The 17,733-nt window shown below is 43.9% G+C and overlaps 1 protein-coding gene across 2 annotated transcripts in view; it reads left to right on the forward strand.

Moving 5' to 3' along the window:
- sema3fa (sema domain, immunoglobulin domain (Ig), short basic domain, secreted, (semaphorin) 3Fa) overlaps positions 1 to 17,733 on the forward strand; it is a 91,839-nt gene that overhangs the window by 47,479 nt on the left and 26,627 nt on the right. For both annotated transcript variants that reach the window (XM_080423941.1, XM_080423940.1), the window contains exons 3-8: positions 5,523 to 5,683; positions 5,784 to 5,846; positions 10,130 to 10,249; positions 13,478 to 13,564; positions 15,411 to 15,504; positions 16,196 to 16,315. In XM_080423941.1, coding sequence (XP_080280067.1) covers positions 5,523 to 5,683; positions 5,784 to 5,846; positions 10,130 to 10,249; positions 13,478 to 13,564; positions 15,411 to 15,504; positions 16,196 to 16,315 — 645 coding nt within the window. The remainder of the gene's footprint in view (positions 1 to 5,522; positions 5,684 to 5,783; positions 5,847 to 10,129; positions 10,250 to 13,477; positions 13,565 to 15,410; positions 15,505 to 16,195; positions 16,316 to 17,733) is intronic.

Raw genomic sequence — 17,733 nt, forward strand, 5'->3', positions numbered from 1 at the left:
AACAATGTATATTTCAAGTGGGAAGTGCAGGGTAGCTCGCCAAAAACAAAATTGCATGACAAATCCAGCTTGCAAAACAAACCGCTGAATACCAGTAGTGGTCAATGTGATAGGTAATTACTGTACATATATTTTTGTTGTACTTTACATTAGTATCCCATTTATTTTTGGCAGAATCCGAAGCAATTGAATAATAGACTGTTCCATTATTACAATAAGCTTTCTCAATATCTAGAATGCTCTATTGTTTCACCCTTGACCTGGAAAAGTATGAGCAATTTAGAAAATGTTCATATTATAGTTAGGTAGGATGCTTAGTGCCGTGCCTGAATACAGTTGCCCTCCCCAGTGCTCAGCTTTCATATTCGTAATATAGTTCTATACAGCACAAGTACATAATGTCCACACTCCAATACTAGGCAGCGTATGAACCTAGTTGGTTTGCAATCCAATATACACAAAGAAGAAGAGTACATTTTGCGTCATCAACTACGCAACATTTCTTTATTTGTCACTCCAAATACGCCCATTGGATTTCTTGCCATTTTGTGTCGTGTCCAGTTGTGATTGTATGTTTTCAAGCAAGCATTTCATGTCTTCAGTAGATCAGATGTGAAAGCGCTTCTTATCAACCAATGCCCAGACAGAGTTCAGGACACTCCTGACCTATTGGCTTTCGCCTGCAATTAAGTTGCTTTGAAGCAGTCTGTCGTGTCATTTCACTCAGGATTAGCTGAGGTCTGACCCAGGTACTGATCAAATGATCCTCAGTTATCGATCAAATGATCCTCAGTTATTGATCAAGTGATCCTGAGTGATGGATAGACAAAGATAAGTGGAAGAGACATGTTGTTAGACAAGGTTGTTAAAGTGATTTACTCTGAACTTGTGAAAACAGTTCTTACGGGTACTTTCAGACTTAAATTAACACTCTGCTGTGGATTTTGCTGTGTATTGACTTGACACAACTGATGTTACTGGGAGTGAGTGAGTGATTTATTTTGTTTGTCTAGCCAAATAGTCTCTCTGTCTTTGTGCTGCTTGCCCAGCTATACCTGTCGCTCTGTATCTCTGCTAACCTTGAACTCATTGTGACCTACAGCTAAGCCCTGTCATAACGTATCCTATTCCTCGGATTGCCAAGTTGTGACTAGTACTAGTGCTCTAGTGACCCTGCACGCTGATCTGAGCGCACAGGTGATAAATGTGGGATGTCAGCTGGCGACGTCCCGTGTGTTCTGAAGTGGCCATCTCCAGTGTCTTTCTAAATGCTGGCCTCTGCCAGAAGAGCTCCAGGCGTAGTGCCTGGTCGGTGAGGGGAGCCCACAGGAATCCTGCCTGGTGGTCTGTGCTGACAACAACATGGGGGGGCTCGGAGCCTCCGACTAGACCCCTGGGTGTTTACCAATGAAGGGAGAGGGAGCTCAAGGTTCTTGTGCACGGCGAAAACCTTCTTTACACTCTCGTTATGTTACTGTGTGTGTGTCTGCGCTGTTTGTGCGTGTGTATGTGTGGTTTAAGATATCCCGTGCGGATGTGATTCGTCATCGGGCTGCCATCGATGCCTGCACCTGTGTCCTTGCTCTCTAGTTACTGAACTGCTCTATGCAATGAATCTCTCTCTCTCTTTCTCTCTCTCTCTCTCTCTCTCTCTCTCTCTCTCTCTCTCTCTCTCCCTCCCCCCTCTATCTGTTGGTCTCTACGGACGTGTTCATTTCTGAAGCGAGTGTGTTCGGATATGCCTTACGATAGGTAAATACACACCTAACACTGTATATGACCACCCATGTTTGCTATACTGAACACAACAACACTATACCCTGGCAGCAGCACTTCACAGCTCCAGAATGAGCTCAACACGCCAACAGCTGAGGAGCCTTTTCGCTAGGGGATTCGTGTCCTTTACAGTACAGCGCCGGTACAGTACAGTACAAGTACAGTACAGTACTTCTGCGGTGAAGAACATTAGATTCTCCCATATTTCCAACTGTGTAAACAGACTATCTGTTTACATTTGGACAGATGTCAGGGAAAGCTGTTGTATGGACTCCTGTTCATCCAGGAGTCAGTTTCCAAACTTTCTCCCATAGATGCAATGGACCTTACCATCAGCGGGGGAGGGGGGGGGGGGTTGTCTAGTGGCAACAGCGGGGTAGATTGTCCGAACCCGACAGAGTGGAAAATGAACAGGGCTCTCCTCTGTGTCATCGGGGACCGGACCAACTCAAGAGCAGGGTTCAACTTTGACCTCCGAGCTTTGGACGGAGACCTACCTTAGAGAGACGGGAAGAGAGATGGAGAGAGACCGATCAGGTTCTCCGGCCGCTTGCATCCAACGCTGGATGCAAGCGACCATGGAGATGTTTTCATATACCACTTTCAATATAGCTGGTCACATACATACTGTACATGCAGTATCTGCACGTATGCACACGCATGTGCACACATGCACGCACGCACACACACACACACACACACACACACACACACACACACACACACACACACACACACACACACACACATACGCATGAGCGCAAAGACATACATCCACTGTCTCATACACAAATACTCACAGACACTCTCACAAACACGCAGGTATATGCACATTCACACACACATGTGAAACACACACACACACACACACACACACACACACACACACACACACACACACACACACACACACACACACACACACACACACACACACACACAAACGTGATTGATCTGCCATTAAGGGGCCGCATGTGTGAGCCATTTGAGACCAATTTTATTTCCAAATTGTTTAAACGGCGAAATGGAAGCCATACAACAGCGAGCGGAGCCTCGTCGACACCGTGGGGGGTTGCGTGAAGAGATGTGAGACGAGCCCCGGAGAACGAGACACTCTGCACAGCATCAACTGTGCTGTCATGAGGGGACGTGAGATTCAAAAAGGATTCACAGGTGGTGAAAAAAAATTATCTTCAAAAACCATCATCTGCTATAGCTCCACCGCAGCTTGTTATGCTTATTTTGTACTTAGTTGAGTGTCATGTGCCGAAAATAGCAGATCTACAAGCTTGGAGATGTGCTATTTTCAGCATGCAACACCTGCATAAAACTAAGTATAAATCAGGCTATAGATACTAAGCTAATGCAGTACCCGTTGTCAGTGGGTGCTATCATGTACTCTGAAGTCAGTAGCCGTTGTGGGCAACGCCTGTCTTTTTTATTTGAGTTGACTTTGCATGATGTGTTGCACGCCGCTGATCTGATCGACTTCGCACTCGTCACCGCGCTCCCTTGGGGCGTCAGCAATACGGCCGCCAAAAGTGAAGGCGATTTGTCGGACGGTTCTCAAGATATGTGAAGGACAGTCACACTCACATACACACACATATCGTTGCTTTTGCTTGAAAAAGTCCAAACCCGTTCCTTTTTTATTATTTTAAAAGTGATTTTAAATTGTGAAAATAGCCGATCTACAAGCTCACAGCGGCTCGCATCGCGAGCCGCTGTGAGCTTGTAGAGCTTGTAGAGCTGTGAGCTTGTAGAGCTTGTAGAAGTATTTTCACTACTTTTGTGCGACACTATAATGAAGTAGGGCATTAATTTTAAAACGTTGAAATATGGAGATACAGGGTTGCTGCCTCGACAGCGACGATGTACGCTCGCTCACAGATGTGTGGAATTTATAGACGAGGTTAACGAGGGGAAGGGAGAGGCGGTGAGGTGGGCGGCCGGGGCCAGACAGTCGGGGTCCCAAACATTAACCGATATGTGGCCCCCCCTAGGTAATGGAATAGAACAGAAGACATGTAAGCTGACCCCAGCTCTTACGTTGGGCCACCTGTAGAGATCCAAGCACAGATGGATCTGAGGGGGGGGTGACCAGCACAGGCCACAATTAAATGGCCATTTTATAGTCTTCTTTTTTTCTCGTCTCATACAGCAGCATATGTACAGTAGAGTAATTTACCGCTTGTCTGTAACCCTTCACCGAAAAATGTGGAACACATCTGCACTGTAAAATCCTCGTAAAGTTAATTTATTTGAGTGTAAAGATCAGTGGTGTGAAAAGTAACTAAGTACATTTACTCAAGTACTGTACTTGGAGTAAGTACAACTCTGAGGTACTTTTACTTTACCTGAGTATGTACTTTTTATCAACACATTTATACTTCAAAACTACTCCACTACATCTCAGAGGCAAATGTTGCACGTTTTACTCCACTGCAATTGTTTGACAAGTTTAGTTACTAGTTACTTTGCGGATTTAGATTATTATTATTACAAAACATACATCAACCACTTAAGCTCTATTTTATACTCCGGCTGTTCAAAAATAGCAGATATATAAGCTGACAACGCATCTATTGTTTTTCTTCTTTCTTTTTTTTTTTAGAGTTAGATAAACACAGAGGAGTGCACTGTGTGTGTTCATGTATTGGGCAAATGCTGCCAGCCTGGTTTAAACCAGTCCCAGCCAGGTTTTTGCCAGTCCGCAAGCCCCATAATAGCAGGCTGTGATGGTTGAAAGGCCATATAAAATAAACTGGCATCCAAGTGACAGACAGCTACTGTAAATTCAGTTAGGAGAATCTGAGGAACAGATTTGGAACATGGTTTTTACAAGCGGTTTGCATAACATGATTTTGTGTGTGTGTGTGTGTGTGTGTGTGTGTGTGTGTGTGTGTGTGTGTGTGTGTGTGTGTGTGTGTGTGTGTGTGTGTGTGTGTGTGTGTGTGTGTGTGTGTGTGTGTGTGTGTGTGTGTGTGTGTGTGTGTGTGTGTGTGTGTGTGTGTGTACACAGATTTGTTTGGCAGTAAAGAGTAAACGGAGAGAACATGATAATCAGAAATAAGAAGAAATGCATGTTCATGCTTTTTGCACACAAAGGGGCCTGAAAACCCAGTGCCAAAAGTGAGCTGCCTACGCAAATCTCCTGTTACCATGTCTGTGGTCTGTTTCTCGATTTGTTTTGTGTTCGGTACGGTTCCTTGATTTTCCGTGGCTAAAGAATCAAAACAATCTTCTCTAGAACTAGACCGATATATATCGGACTGGCCGGTCATTGACTTTTTTGACAACTTCAGTGTATCGGTAATTATGCAGTCTGTGTCCCGATTTGTAACCACTAATTTGGGCATGTCGTTGACTCGTTATAGCCCAAAATCTTCAAAACTTTTACAAACGTTTCAAAAAAATTGCAGATCCAAGAGCTCAAAATGTGTCACGCTGTCATGCATTGTGAGCTTATAGATCTTATATTTTTGAAAATCTTTAAATAAAATGTGTTTGTGTTTATTTTGCATCTATTAAAAAGTAGTGTTTATTATTCTTTTTTTTTTGCTTACAAATTAAATGTTCTCAAATATAAACAACAACATTGATCATAAAGTTGCGTTAGTTATATTGACAAAATCGGTCAAAACATCTGTAATCGATGGCCTAGGACTCAAAATTGGAATCGGCATCGGAGCCAAGAATCGAACATTGGGTCGGGATTTAATATTTTCCCTCTCTTGTTTCACCAGAACTGAGATCCACTGGAACGGCCCACCATTTCTCCTTCCTGCTCAACTCCACGGACTACCGTATCCTCCGCATGGACGAGGACCACGACCGCATGTACGTGGGCAGCAAGGACTATATCCTGTCTCTGGATCTGCATGACATCAACAAGGAGCCTCTCATCGTAAGAGAAGTCCTAGTGCAAACACACTTGATCCCAGATCTGAGGAACGTACGTGAGGTTGCTCTGTGTTTAGATCTAAACCTTGTTCTGCTGTCCTCAGATCCACTGGCCTGTGGTCCCGCAGAGAAAGACGGAATGTGTCTTGTCGGGGAAGGACACAAACGTAAGTAAAGTGCGCTCATATCACATATCAAACAACTACACTTGTTTGTTTTTGTCCTTCTTTTCAAACAATCCTTTCAAGCATTTTTTTTGGCTTATAGAGGCAAAGTAAGACTAAACACTGATGGTCGCTAATTAGAAAAAGGCACAGCTGTAAACCCCCAGCGTGATTGACCCGCAGCGGGCCTGCACTTGATTTTGTTTGCAATTACGCGATACAGTAATCACGTAGCATTTTATTAGACGAGAGTGTGTTCAGAGAATCTTTGGAATTTGATGTGTGAACGTGATGAGGTTTCCTGGAGGAGGCCTTTAAAGTGTCCTCCAACGCGTGATGAGCTGCAGAGTCTTTATTTACCATTGCTGCATTCTTGATTGCTGATTGCGTACAGCTGCCACCAATTAAGCTCTAACGGGAATTTGGACGCTGTGACACTCGAGCACTGTTCATTGAGTGCAGGGGCAGTGTGTTATGGCATAAAAGGCTAATCCCGAAACACATGAACCTTATCCCTATTCTGGGCAGGTCATAATAGGCACAGATTCTGCAAATAATAGGCAAACATTGAGTGAAAATACCTGCGTTGTGATCTTGCAGATCGGATCTTAAAAGAAAAAAAGGATAGGGCCATGTACGTATATACTTTTGGGGTCAAAGTTATATAGGGCTTACAGTAAGTGGTTAACCTGGCCAACAGATCAGAAAGACCTCTGAATCGGCTAAATATTTAATCCATTTATCAGAAACAAATGTCATCTTTTTCACACAATAATCCCTTTGACCAGGGATCATCAGATAATGTGAATTACAGCTACAGGCTACAGCTCTGCACGACTAGGCCTGTGTAAAGGGTTAATGCAATTTGCACGCACGCACGCACGCACGCACGCACGCACGCACGCACGCACGCACGCACGACGCACGCACGCACGCACGCACGCGCACGCACGCACGCACGCACGCACGCACGCACGCACGCACGCACGCACGCACGCACACACACACACACACGCGCACACACACACACACACACAAAAGCCCCTCCAAAGGACGGGATTGAAGTCCACCATTGAAATTCATATTAAAAACCCCTGATTTGCTCTCTCACACACACACACACACACACACACACACACACACACACACACACACACACACACACACACACACACACACACACACACACACACACACACGGCTTCCTCCCCACAGTGGGTACCGGGGGGGGGGGGGATATGGAGGTGGGCATCCACACTGAGCTCCAGGGGAGTGATGAGGGGTTTGTGGATAATAACCCTGCTCTCCCCTGCTGGTGTCCACACAGAGCAGGCTGCTGCTGTTTATCCGACTGGAATGTTCATTTGGACGCGCTCGCTGACCCGCACCTCTCACAGCCTCTGGCTACGTCGTATTGGAACCCCTGTATGTGTGCACGCGCGCGTGCGTGTGTGTGTGTGTGTGTGTGTGTGTGTGTGTGTGTGTGTGTGTGTGTGTGTGTGTGTGTGTGTGTGTGTGTGTGTGTGTGTGTGTGTGTGTGTCAGTGGTGTAAAGTAACTACTGTAGGTACATTTACTCAGGTACTGTACTTAAGTACAATTTTGAGGTATCTTTACTTTACTGGAGTATTTCCAATTTTCAATACTTTCACTTCTACTCCACTTCATCTCAGAGGCAAATATTGTACTTTTACTCCGCTACAATTATTTGAAAACTTTAGTTACTAGTTACTTTGCAGATATAAATGATTACATTATAAAACGTACATTAACCACTTCAGCCCTATTTTATACATAGGCTATTTGAAAATATCCGATCTACAATCTGATCTGTAGATCTGCTATTAACAAACATCTTAGTACTTTTACTTTTGGTACTTTAAGTATATTTTGATGCCAATACTCAAATAACATTTTGAACACAGGCCTTTTACTTGTAACAGAGTCATTTTATATTACGGTATCCGAGTACTTCTTCCACCACTGGTGGGTTTGTGTGCGTGTGTGTGTGTATATAGTTGTATTTATGTATTACTATACGTGGGAGGGCCAAATGTCTAATGTCCAAAATTCGGTATAGCAGAATTTTGATAGACATCGTGAGGACAGTTTTCCTGGTCCTCACAAGAGAAATGATTGTTTTATGGTTCCAAAAGATTTGTAGAATTAGGCTTACAATGAGGAAAACATTCAGGTTAGGGTTAGGATTAGGCATTTAGAGATTAGGTTGAGGGGTTAGGGTTGGATTTATGCCCCGATTTATACTCAGCTACCCGTCGGTGTCATGTATCTGAACTAGATAATCTACAAGCTATTTTTGGCATTCATAGAATTGCTTTATTCATATTCATCTGAAATGTTTTAGTTTTTGTCTAGTTTTAGTTGACTAAATATCACAAGATGATAGTCGACTAAATCTACAGTTGATTTGGACGACAAAAGAATATTTTGGCAGTGCCTTGATGACGTAATGGCTGATTTTACACTTGGTTGCATGCTGAAAATAGCCGATCTACAAGCTCACAACGTGTCGCAGCGCGACGCGTTGTGAGCTATTTTCAGAGTGCAACACCCGGGCGCAACCAAACATAAAATGACTTGTCTTTTAGTTCTACTGGATCTCTTCTCCACTAGTCCCTCACTGACAATTTAGTCTATTTTTTATTTGTTGACGAAATTGTCAATACATTTAGTCCTAGTTTTAGTCATCATAACTTAGTTTTTATTTTGTTTTTATTTTGTTTTCGTCAGTGCAAAAAGGTAGTCGACGAACATTGTTCGTCACAGTTTTAGTCGACAAAATCAACACTGTGTGTGTGTGTGTGTGTGTGTGTGTGTGTGTGTGTGTGTGTGTGTGTGTGTGTGTGTGTGTGTGTGTGTGTGTGTGTGTGTGTGTGAGAGAGAGAGAGTAAGAGAGGTGCAGGGGCTGGAATTTCATCACTAAAATAAGAAATAAGATTGGGTGCTGCTGGGAGATGCTGTCTCTTTAGGGGATGACAGATGATGACAATTCAACAGCAATCCAGAGGCCATGTGGGTTCAAGCAGGGAGGTCAAAGGCAATCATCCCATCCATGCTCTCTGTGGGGGAACACGACAATGTGTGCAATGAATAACACGCACACGCACACATGCGCACACACACACATGCACACATGCACACACACACACACACACACACACACACACACACACACACGCACACACGCACACACACACACACACACACACACACACACGCACGCGCGAACACAGAAATGACCGAGATGTGCATCTGTCATGTTGCTAAGATTTGCCAAAATGGCTTATCCCCCCTTCCTGCACACAATCTCTTTTGTGCATGCTACTCTTTTTTTGCCAGCTGTCATCACCAGCAGCGTTGCACCCTGGGATGGGAGGCTGACCAGGGATGTGTGTGTGTGTGTGTGTGTGTGTGTGTGTGTGTGTGTGTGTGTGTGTGTGTGTGTGTGTGTGTGTGTGTGTGTGTGTGTGTGTGTGTGTGTGTGTGTGTGTGTGTGTGTGTGTGTGTGTTGGTAGAGCATCCAGACAGCTGGCAAAGACAGATAAACACCATTCACCCGTCTGTCTGCAACGTTCAAACTGTCCCTGCTTCACCTTTCTCTTCTAAATTCCATAAATTATATTATGTATACTGTATATATATATATCAATTATATTTACTATGTAATGAGAAATGTGTCAACAAAGGAATTCGAACCAATCAAAATTTGAAGTAAATACAGAATGAAACTCCACCATGTGCAAATATTAAGCAATGCTTTGTGAATCTTGTAAACTTGATGCAACAAGCTCGTGTGTGTGGGGGTTTTCTGACAAAATGCAACCGTGCTTTTCTTGGTTTGTGCAATACACCCACAGAGCTTGTAAAACAGTATGGATTCTGGGCTGACATGCAGCCTGAATCAGGTCAACCGCACAGAGAACCAGGGAGCGTGCAGCCAAACACACCCTCAACAACAATGAAAGTGATGGATTTAATGCTTTTTTGAGCCAAGGAGAAGGAGCATTAACCACTTAAACGATATATACTTAGTTGACCGGGGTCCCCCAGGGCTCAATAATAGGTCCCTTCCTTTTTTCTCTCAACACCAAATCTCTTTGCCAAAAAATTTGAGCGTCCTTATTCTTCACCCCAGAATGGGGACGCTAGGGTTAGAGCTCATCTAGTTAATTATGAATAAGGCAAAATGCACTTATTTTATGATTATGGTTTCATTTTGAGAGCTAAAGGGACTCTGCTCTGAACCTGTTGCCTGCTCTGCTTCAGGGGGAATGCGGGAACTTCATCCGTCTGATCGAACCATGGAACCGGACCCACCTGTATGTGTGTGGAACAGGAGCGTACAACCCCATCTGCACCTTCGTGGACAGAGGACGCAGGTCACAGGTAATGGGACACTCTCCAGGGCATCCTTGGAGACACATTGGCCTTCTAGTTTCTCCTTTCTTTAAGCGACGTATCTGTCTATCAATCTGAGGTCAGAGGAGAACAGCTTGTGTTCCTCGCTCTCCTCCGTGCTCGCGATGGGCTCCGCTTTCCTCCCCGTCATTTTCTGCTTCTTAGCTTTCATTGATTTCTCTGCTGTTTCACGGTCTGCAGGACTCAAAGAAAAGCACATAGTCAGTCCTCTCTTAGGTCTCCATTATTCCAGCGAAATTGCACTTTGTGAGCGATGCCAAGGCTATGTTCAGACTGGCACCCCAAATCAGATTAATTTGGCCTATCCTAGAATGGAATCTGATTAGTTTTATCTAGTCTGGAATAGCAGAAAAACACATGGAAACTGATTTTGGCGAATCAGATTTGAACCGCATGGTCTGAGATGCGAATCTTATTTCTAACCACTTCAATCCGGGACAGCATCTGTGTCATTTTAGATGTTGCTGTATATACAGCAACATACGTTTTTCAGAAGGCGTTTTTAGAATCGGCCTCAGGATCTAAATGGGCTAAATATGTGTCTGAGAGTCTGGACACTTGGACACTGAAGCATCAATTATACGTCCTCATGATGGTGTCGCTTGGCGAAAATAGCCGACCTGCAAGCAAAGGTGATGAGACGGGTTGTGAGATTGTAGATCAGCTCTATTTGGCGACATTGTTGTACAACAGAGTAGAAGACGTAAAGCATCACACAGGCCTCTGTCGTCGCGTCATCGCCACGACAACCAACGCAGATACTGTACAGTAGGTTGATGATGTCTGCACACACAAATCAGTTGATGAATTGAATACATAGGACCACAATGGAAATAAGTCCCTGTCACTTTTTTGTGTTATCCTTGTAGCCTAAATGTTTTACTGACTAATAAAGTATTCAAACAATCAATCAATCAATCAATCAATCGGATCACTTGCAAATAACAGTTTGGACAGTCAGTGCTGAAGCTCAGATTTGAGAAACAAATCGGATTTGCCCCGCATTCTGAGCAAAGCCAAACTGCTGCCACGGAAAGTGACGGTCAGAATGCCAATCTTCCAGTGCTGCTGGGAATAGCATGTTGACAGCATATCCAAAGCAACTGAACCCCCCCCCCCCCCCCCCCCCCGTCTTACAACCCCCTTCCCCCCCTCCCCGTTCACCTGTTTAGAAGCAGCAAGAGCCTGTGGCCCGTCCCGCCGTCGGCTCGGGAAGCCTCTGAAAGGCCATCCGTCTCCGAAAGGCCATCATTACTGATGGCCTTTCATCCATCATCATCCTTGTAGTTCAACCCAAACCCCCCCGCTGTGCTCCACACCCTCCCTCTCCCTCCCTCCCTCCCTTTCCCAGCGCGACGACTTACACATCCACTATTCCGGCTGTTTAGTCTCGCTGTTTAAATGAAGGGTTAAGATTTCAGCCCCATTCCTGTCACTCAGCATGTCCCCCCTCCCCGAGGCCTTTTGTTGCCTTTGCCGCTGTAAAGGTTTTTCTACGACGAGAGTGACGAGAGTGGTTGTAAACAGAGACCATTAGTTATAGGAGGACATCGTCCTGTTTGTTAGAGCAGAAAGGGTTGCCACTTGAGTCTGTCAGCGTCTCGTGGCGCTTCTCGCGACGGCCTCCCTTCTCTTCTCTGTTATCTGTGGTTTGTTTTAGAGCTTGTTTTGCTTGCGTCCTGTGCCGTCACTTGTGTGTTCTGTGTCTGAATTGCACTGGTCAGTATCTACACAATACCGAGGATTTGGCCATCATGTCAATGGGAGGACTTGACTATGTTGCCTTCTATTAACCCATTAAGACCGGGAAAGCATCAAAGCAACCACTTTAACCATTATTTTATACTTTGGCTATTCAAAATTAGCAGATATACAAGCTCATAGCGCGGTACAGAGTGCCGCACATATACTGTAAATATTATATAAATATACATATTCTTTAAAGCAAACATTTCTAACTCAAATCTTTGCTTCTGGGGGGTCCCTGGAACAAAATATTTTCAGATGGGGGTCCGCGGCCAAATACATATCATTTTGGAGGTCCTTGACATGAAAAGGTTTGAGAACCACTGATATAGAAACATACGTTTTTCAGAAAACTGTTAGACATTATGCAGAATCCCCAGAACCAAAGATTTCAGTAAAAAAATGTTGCTTTCGGGGCACGGTGGTGCAGTCGGTAGCGCTGTCGCCTCACAGCTAGAAGGTCCTGGGTTCGATTCCCGCTGGGGACGCTGTGGGCGCTGGGGGCCTGATGGAGGAGAAAGGAAGTGGTTGGAATAACGTGTTCCTTCCACGCGCTACGTCCAACCAGGGAAACTCCCCCCTGTCAGGTGACAAGAAGGCCAGTTGGCTCTCATGCATTGAAGGAGGCGTGAGCTCGGCCCTGGCCTCCCTAGGCTGGTGAGGGGAGTGTAGCGCCCAGGATCACTTAGAAAATTGGCCCCGGGTGAAAAATAAAGGTTACAAAATCGTGGGATAAAAATTATAGGTAAAAAAAAATGTTTTGCTTTAAAAAAAATATATTCAAAGATTCGCAAACATTTTTTAAAAAATAGCAGATCTACAAGCTCGCAGCGCGGCACTCGGTGTCGCGCTATGAGCTTGTATATCTGCTATTTTTGAATAGCCAAAGAAATCTAAAATGACACAGATGCGTTCCCGGTCTTAATGGATTAATTGGAATTTGTCAAATATCATGTCAACGTTTTTAGAATTCAGTTGTTATGAGTCACGCTGCTGCTGTCCTTTCTTTTCCAACAACAACAAAAAAGAGAGTTGGGTTTCTCTTTTGGGAGAAACAACAAAAGAAGCTTTGAGTCTGCATGCACCTGCATGGGATCGGTTTGTGCATGTATTTACTGTAACAACTTTTAACAGCGTGAAGTCTGTCTAATCATGAACTCTGATGGATATGGTTACTAACTAATGGATGTCGATCACTTCAGTCACTTCAGTTTTCCCTCGTTTCTCTTTTAGATCCCTGTGTTTATAGTCTTTATGGTCTTGAGTTTAAATACTTCTCTGTGTCGTGTTTTTTTTTTCCTCTTTTTTTTTCCTGGTCTTGGGTTTTTTCTTTTTCGGGGCTATTTTTCTGTCCTCTTCGTGATCACACCCTCAGAGGATCTGGAATCTGGAGCGTTGATTGTTGGTAATCAAACGGCCCCCTGTGGTCCCCTGTGTCTCTGTTTATAGGGGTCCCTCTACCTACAAGCCCCCCAGTCTGGAGGGAGAACGAGTCGGGCTGTGGACGCCACAACTACAGGGCCTATGGAGGCAAAGGTGGGCTGGTTGTTAGGTTTGATGCCCACCTGGAGTAGTTACTGTTCAGTCTATTGAGCTGTACTGGGGGGTCATTGTTCTATCCAAAGGGAAACAACTGTTAGGTATTGAACATGTCACCATTTTCCACAAAGGTTACACTGTGTCCAAAATCAATATGGACACAAAAGCTCCTGTGTCACTCACTGGAGTCGTTTAATGTGGTTGCTGTCAGGTCCAATGTAGTTATTATTTTTTTGTCACAAGCTCTTGGTTGACACTTTTCATAGTGTTAAATATTTATAAAACCCACAGACGGACCACTTTTATGGTCATTAAACGTTTTAAACATGTCCACGCTGTTCCTAAAATAGCAGATCTACAAGCTTGTATAAAATATATATCGGGCTTTGATTTATGAATAAAAAAAAGATAGAAAAATAAATAATATTTCTTTTTCTATCTTTTTTTTATTCATAAATGGAGATACAGTACAAGGTTTGTGCCTGGCAGCGTCAACATGCTACTGTATGTGTCTTAAACACAGTGGTTTAATGGACAGAGCCAAATTGTAATAATCTACTTCCAGAAAACAGCCAAACTATTTTTCAAACCTACCGTATTTACTTTTTTTCTTTTTCACCAGAAAGCATTCAACATGTAGATGTTTTGGTATAGCCTGAGGTTAGCAGCATTGCACTGAGAGTGATTTATGTGTTATAGTGTTCAGAATGCAGCTGTCATTCTTCAGTATCGCGACAAAGTTTACAAACACGAAGAAAAATGCAATTTTTTCACTACTCTGAATTCCCCCTGCATATTTTCTACCTGATCCTGTCTGACAATATTGGTCTGTACTAGACAAAACATACTTCTCTATGTAGCCACATGCCCAGTGTTGAAACAGATGGTTCAAGATGGTCCTTTTGTACTGTGGAGAGTGACAAGTTCCCATCCTCACCACTAACATAGAACATAATAGAAGCATGGTGAATGAGTTGTGGATTTCTCTCTGCGTTTTCCTGTTAACTTGGCCTTGAATGGTTTCTGTACAGATCTAACAGAGCTACGGTGCGAGTGTCTCTTGTTCAGCGCAAATTGACGCACTAGATCAGTGGTTCCCAAACCATTTAGCTCGAAACCCAAAATACTTTATTTATTTCATTTATTTCATTTATTTTATTTATTTTATTTATTTTATTTATTTTATTTATTTTATTTATTTTATTTATTTTATTTATTTTATTTATTTTATTTATTTTATTTATTTTATGGGGTTCTTTCGGGAAATTTATGAAAATCATTGAAATAATCATTTAAAAAATGTAGGAAACGAAAAAAAGGGATATTTACTTGCGACCCATACAAATGTGTCCGCAACCCACAAATGGGTCCCGAACCACAGTTTGAGAACCACTGCACTAGACTGACCCACACAAGAGACTTTCAACTTGGCTTCCCTATTTTGGGCATGTCATTATAGGCAACATTTTTAAATAAATAAAATTATAAATTATTATCAATATAAATATAAATATTTTCACTATTTTATACTATTAAAGAATGAATTAGGGCTTATTGACTTAAAATGTTTAAATGAACTGTCCATATTTTACTGCACAACAGGGACAAACCCCATACCCAATCACAGTCCCTTGTCTTTGTCTGTTGAATATTTTACTCGTTTGATTCAACTACATCCAAATAACCCAAACTGAATATAACTATAATATCCTTTGTCCCTAACGTGTTTCATTCAGAGAAGGTCTGCCTCCCCCCAGAAAGGCAATTTTTCTAATGCACACTAAATCTACTAAATGGAAACAATAGAATTATTAATGACGTGCTTAATCCTTTGTTATTTCAGGAATACATTTTTCGTCTGGAGCCTGGCAAGGTGGATTCTGGGAAAGGCAAATGTCCTTATGACCCCAAACTCAACAGTGTTTCAGCATTAATCAGTAAGTACTTGTTTTCTTCCTTGTATGCATAGTTTGAATGGGTCTTTATGAAAAACAACGTTTTTTTTCAGTAATTCTTCAGTTTACATTCAAGCTCACTTTTCCACAAAGGAGAATTTGTTTCGAGATGCGAGATAATTTGTCAAACTCCAGTTTATTGATTTCAAATGCTTAATTTCCTTAAGAAGGGAAGACAGGGTTCCGTTCAGGACTTATGTTTTTGTAAAATGTTCATACATGGGTATACAGTAAAGTCCAGCGAGTGGGAAGTAAAAGGACCCATAGGGGTTTTGAGTTAAATCAGCACCCCGGATTTTGCTGTATAGGTGGTCTGGTGTTGTCCAGACAGCAGATTGCAGGTGGTCAAACTTGGTTCCTGACCCCTCCGGCCGGGGCATGTTTAGCCCCTGACCTCCCCTTTGTGTGTGTGTGTGTGTGTGTGTGTGTGTGTGTGTGTGTGTGTGTGTGTGTGTGTGTGTGTGTGTGTGTGTGCGTGTGCGTGCGTGCGTGTGTTTGAATTTGTATTTTTCACCTGTGCATGATGCCACATCTAAAACCTGAGTTTTACTTTGCTGTGTGCCAGAAATAGCGGATCGACAAGCTCACACGGCGTCCAACAAAGCCTAAATCAACAACGTTATAAATCAATCCTAACAGCCACTGTCTCCTTCCCCTCCTCTGTGATTGACAGACGGAGAGCTGTACGCCGGGGTCTACATCGATTTCATGGGGACGGACTCGGCCATCTTCCGTACGTTAGGCAAGCAGACGGCCATGAGGACGGACCAGTACAACTCCAGATGGTTGAACGGTAAAACGTCAAGCTTGTCTTGTTGTCTCGTCTGGCGATCAAGTAGTCTATTCCTTTGACCGTTTTCAATCGATTCACGGGCCCCGTTCAGTACATTCCTGCATCACACCACATGCCCTGTTCCACTTCCTAGAGATGGTCAATAGCCTCTTTCAATTCATTCCCTGAAGTCACAGAGAACTCGAGGAATGGCCCTGGAGGAGTCGCAGAGTCTAGCTGTAAGGTCATACAGTAATGGGGAGAAATTACATTGATTATATGCGTCGCCTCAATTCTCTAATGAAGCGTGGCAGCGCTGACGGTCACATCGGTGTGTCATGATCGTACACAGCAGTGATTCTCAACCTTTTTTTGTTTTGTTTCAAGGACCCCCAGTTTGATATGCGTTAGGCCATGGACCCCCATTTGATATGATTTTTTTTTTAATCTCATGGACCCCCACCTACACTGTAAACTCCTCTGTGTTAATTCAACTCTGAGAGCATGCAAATGGAACCATTAGGTTCCATTCGTACGCTCTCAGAGTCACAGACCTGTAAGGGTCCCTTTGATTCCGAACTATCAATCATTTAACTGGGGACCCGCTAGAACTCCCTGAAGGACCCACGCTGAGAACCACTGGCATACAGCCGCCACCGCATCCATCACTGCCCCCCCCCAACCCCCCGTTTGTTTGTCTGGGTCACAGCTTTCTACTCTGACCTGGCCGTCCCCCCACAACAGATCCCCAGTGGGGACACTCCCCGTCAAGTGGCACCTGAGTCCTGCTAATCAGCCCTGCGGGGGTCAGTCCCCGGACCCTTTCCCCTTCATCACGGGTGGAGAGATCGCCCACCACACGCACACACACACACACACACACACACACACACACACACATTAAACTGGTCACGGTGCCCTCCCTCCCCCCACACGTTTTAGGTTTCGACCCCTATTGGGTTGTTTCTCTGTCGCTGCAGGGGGGGAGGACCCAGTGTGGTTTGTCCAGCAGTGACCCAGTAAGTGAGTGAGTAAGGGGCGGGGATAATAAGCTACAAGCTCACAACGCGTCGCGCTGCGACACATTATGATCTTGTAGATCAGCTGTTCTTGTTCCGGTGTATAAATCAGGCTTAGGCTATAAGGGCAGTGGAGCTCAGTGGACGGGTGTAATTAATGAGGCGCGGGGGGAGGGGTTCTAGCAGCATGCATCCTACTGTCATTGGGCTCTAACAATCAGTGATAGCTTGTTTTAGCGATACTTATAGGGCTGGGATCCGGAACGGGAGATATCGGAGGAACCGGATACAAAATTGAGGAACCGGATTCGGTTCCATCACATTTGTTTAGTTTGATTAGTTCTGGAACCGGTTTTATCACACTGTCAGTTTGTTCTCTTTTTTTTATTTCAAGGACCACCATATCTCTGAGAGTGTACA

This window comes from Gymnoscopelus braueri (genome assembly GCF_963280865.1).
Source record: "Gymnoscopelus braueri genome assembly, chromosome: 3".
In the NCBI taxonomy this organism is placed as follows: Eukaryota; Metazoa; Chordata; class Actinopteri; order Myctophiformes; family Myctophidae; genus Gymnoscopelus; species Gymnoscopelus braueri.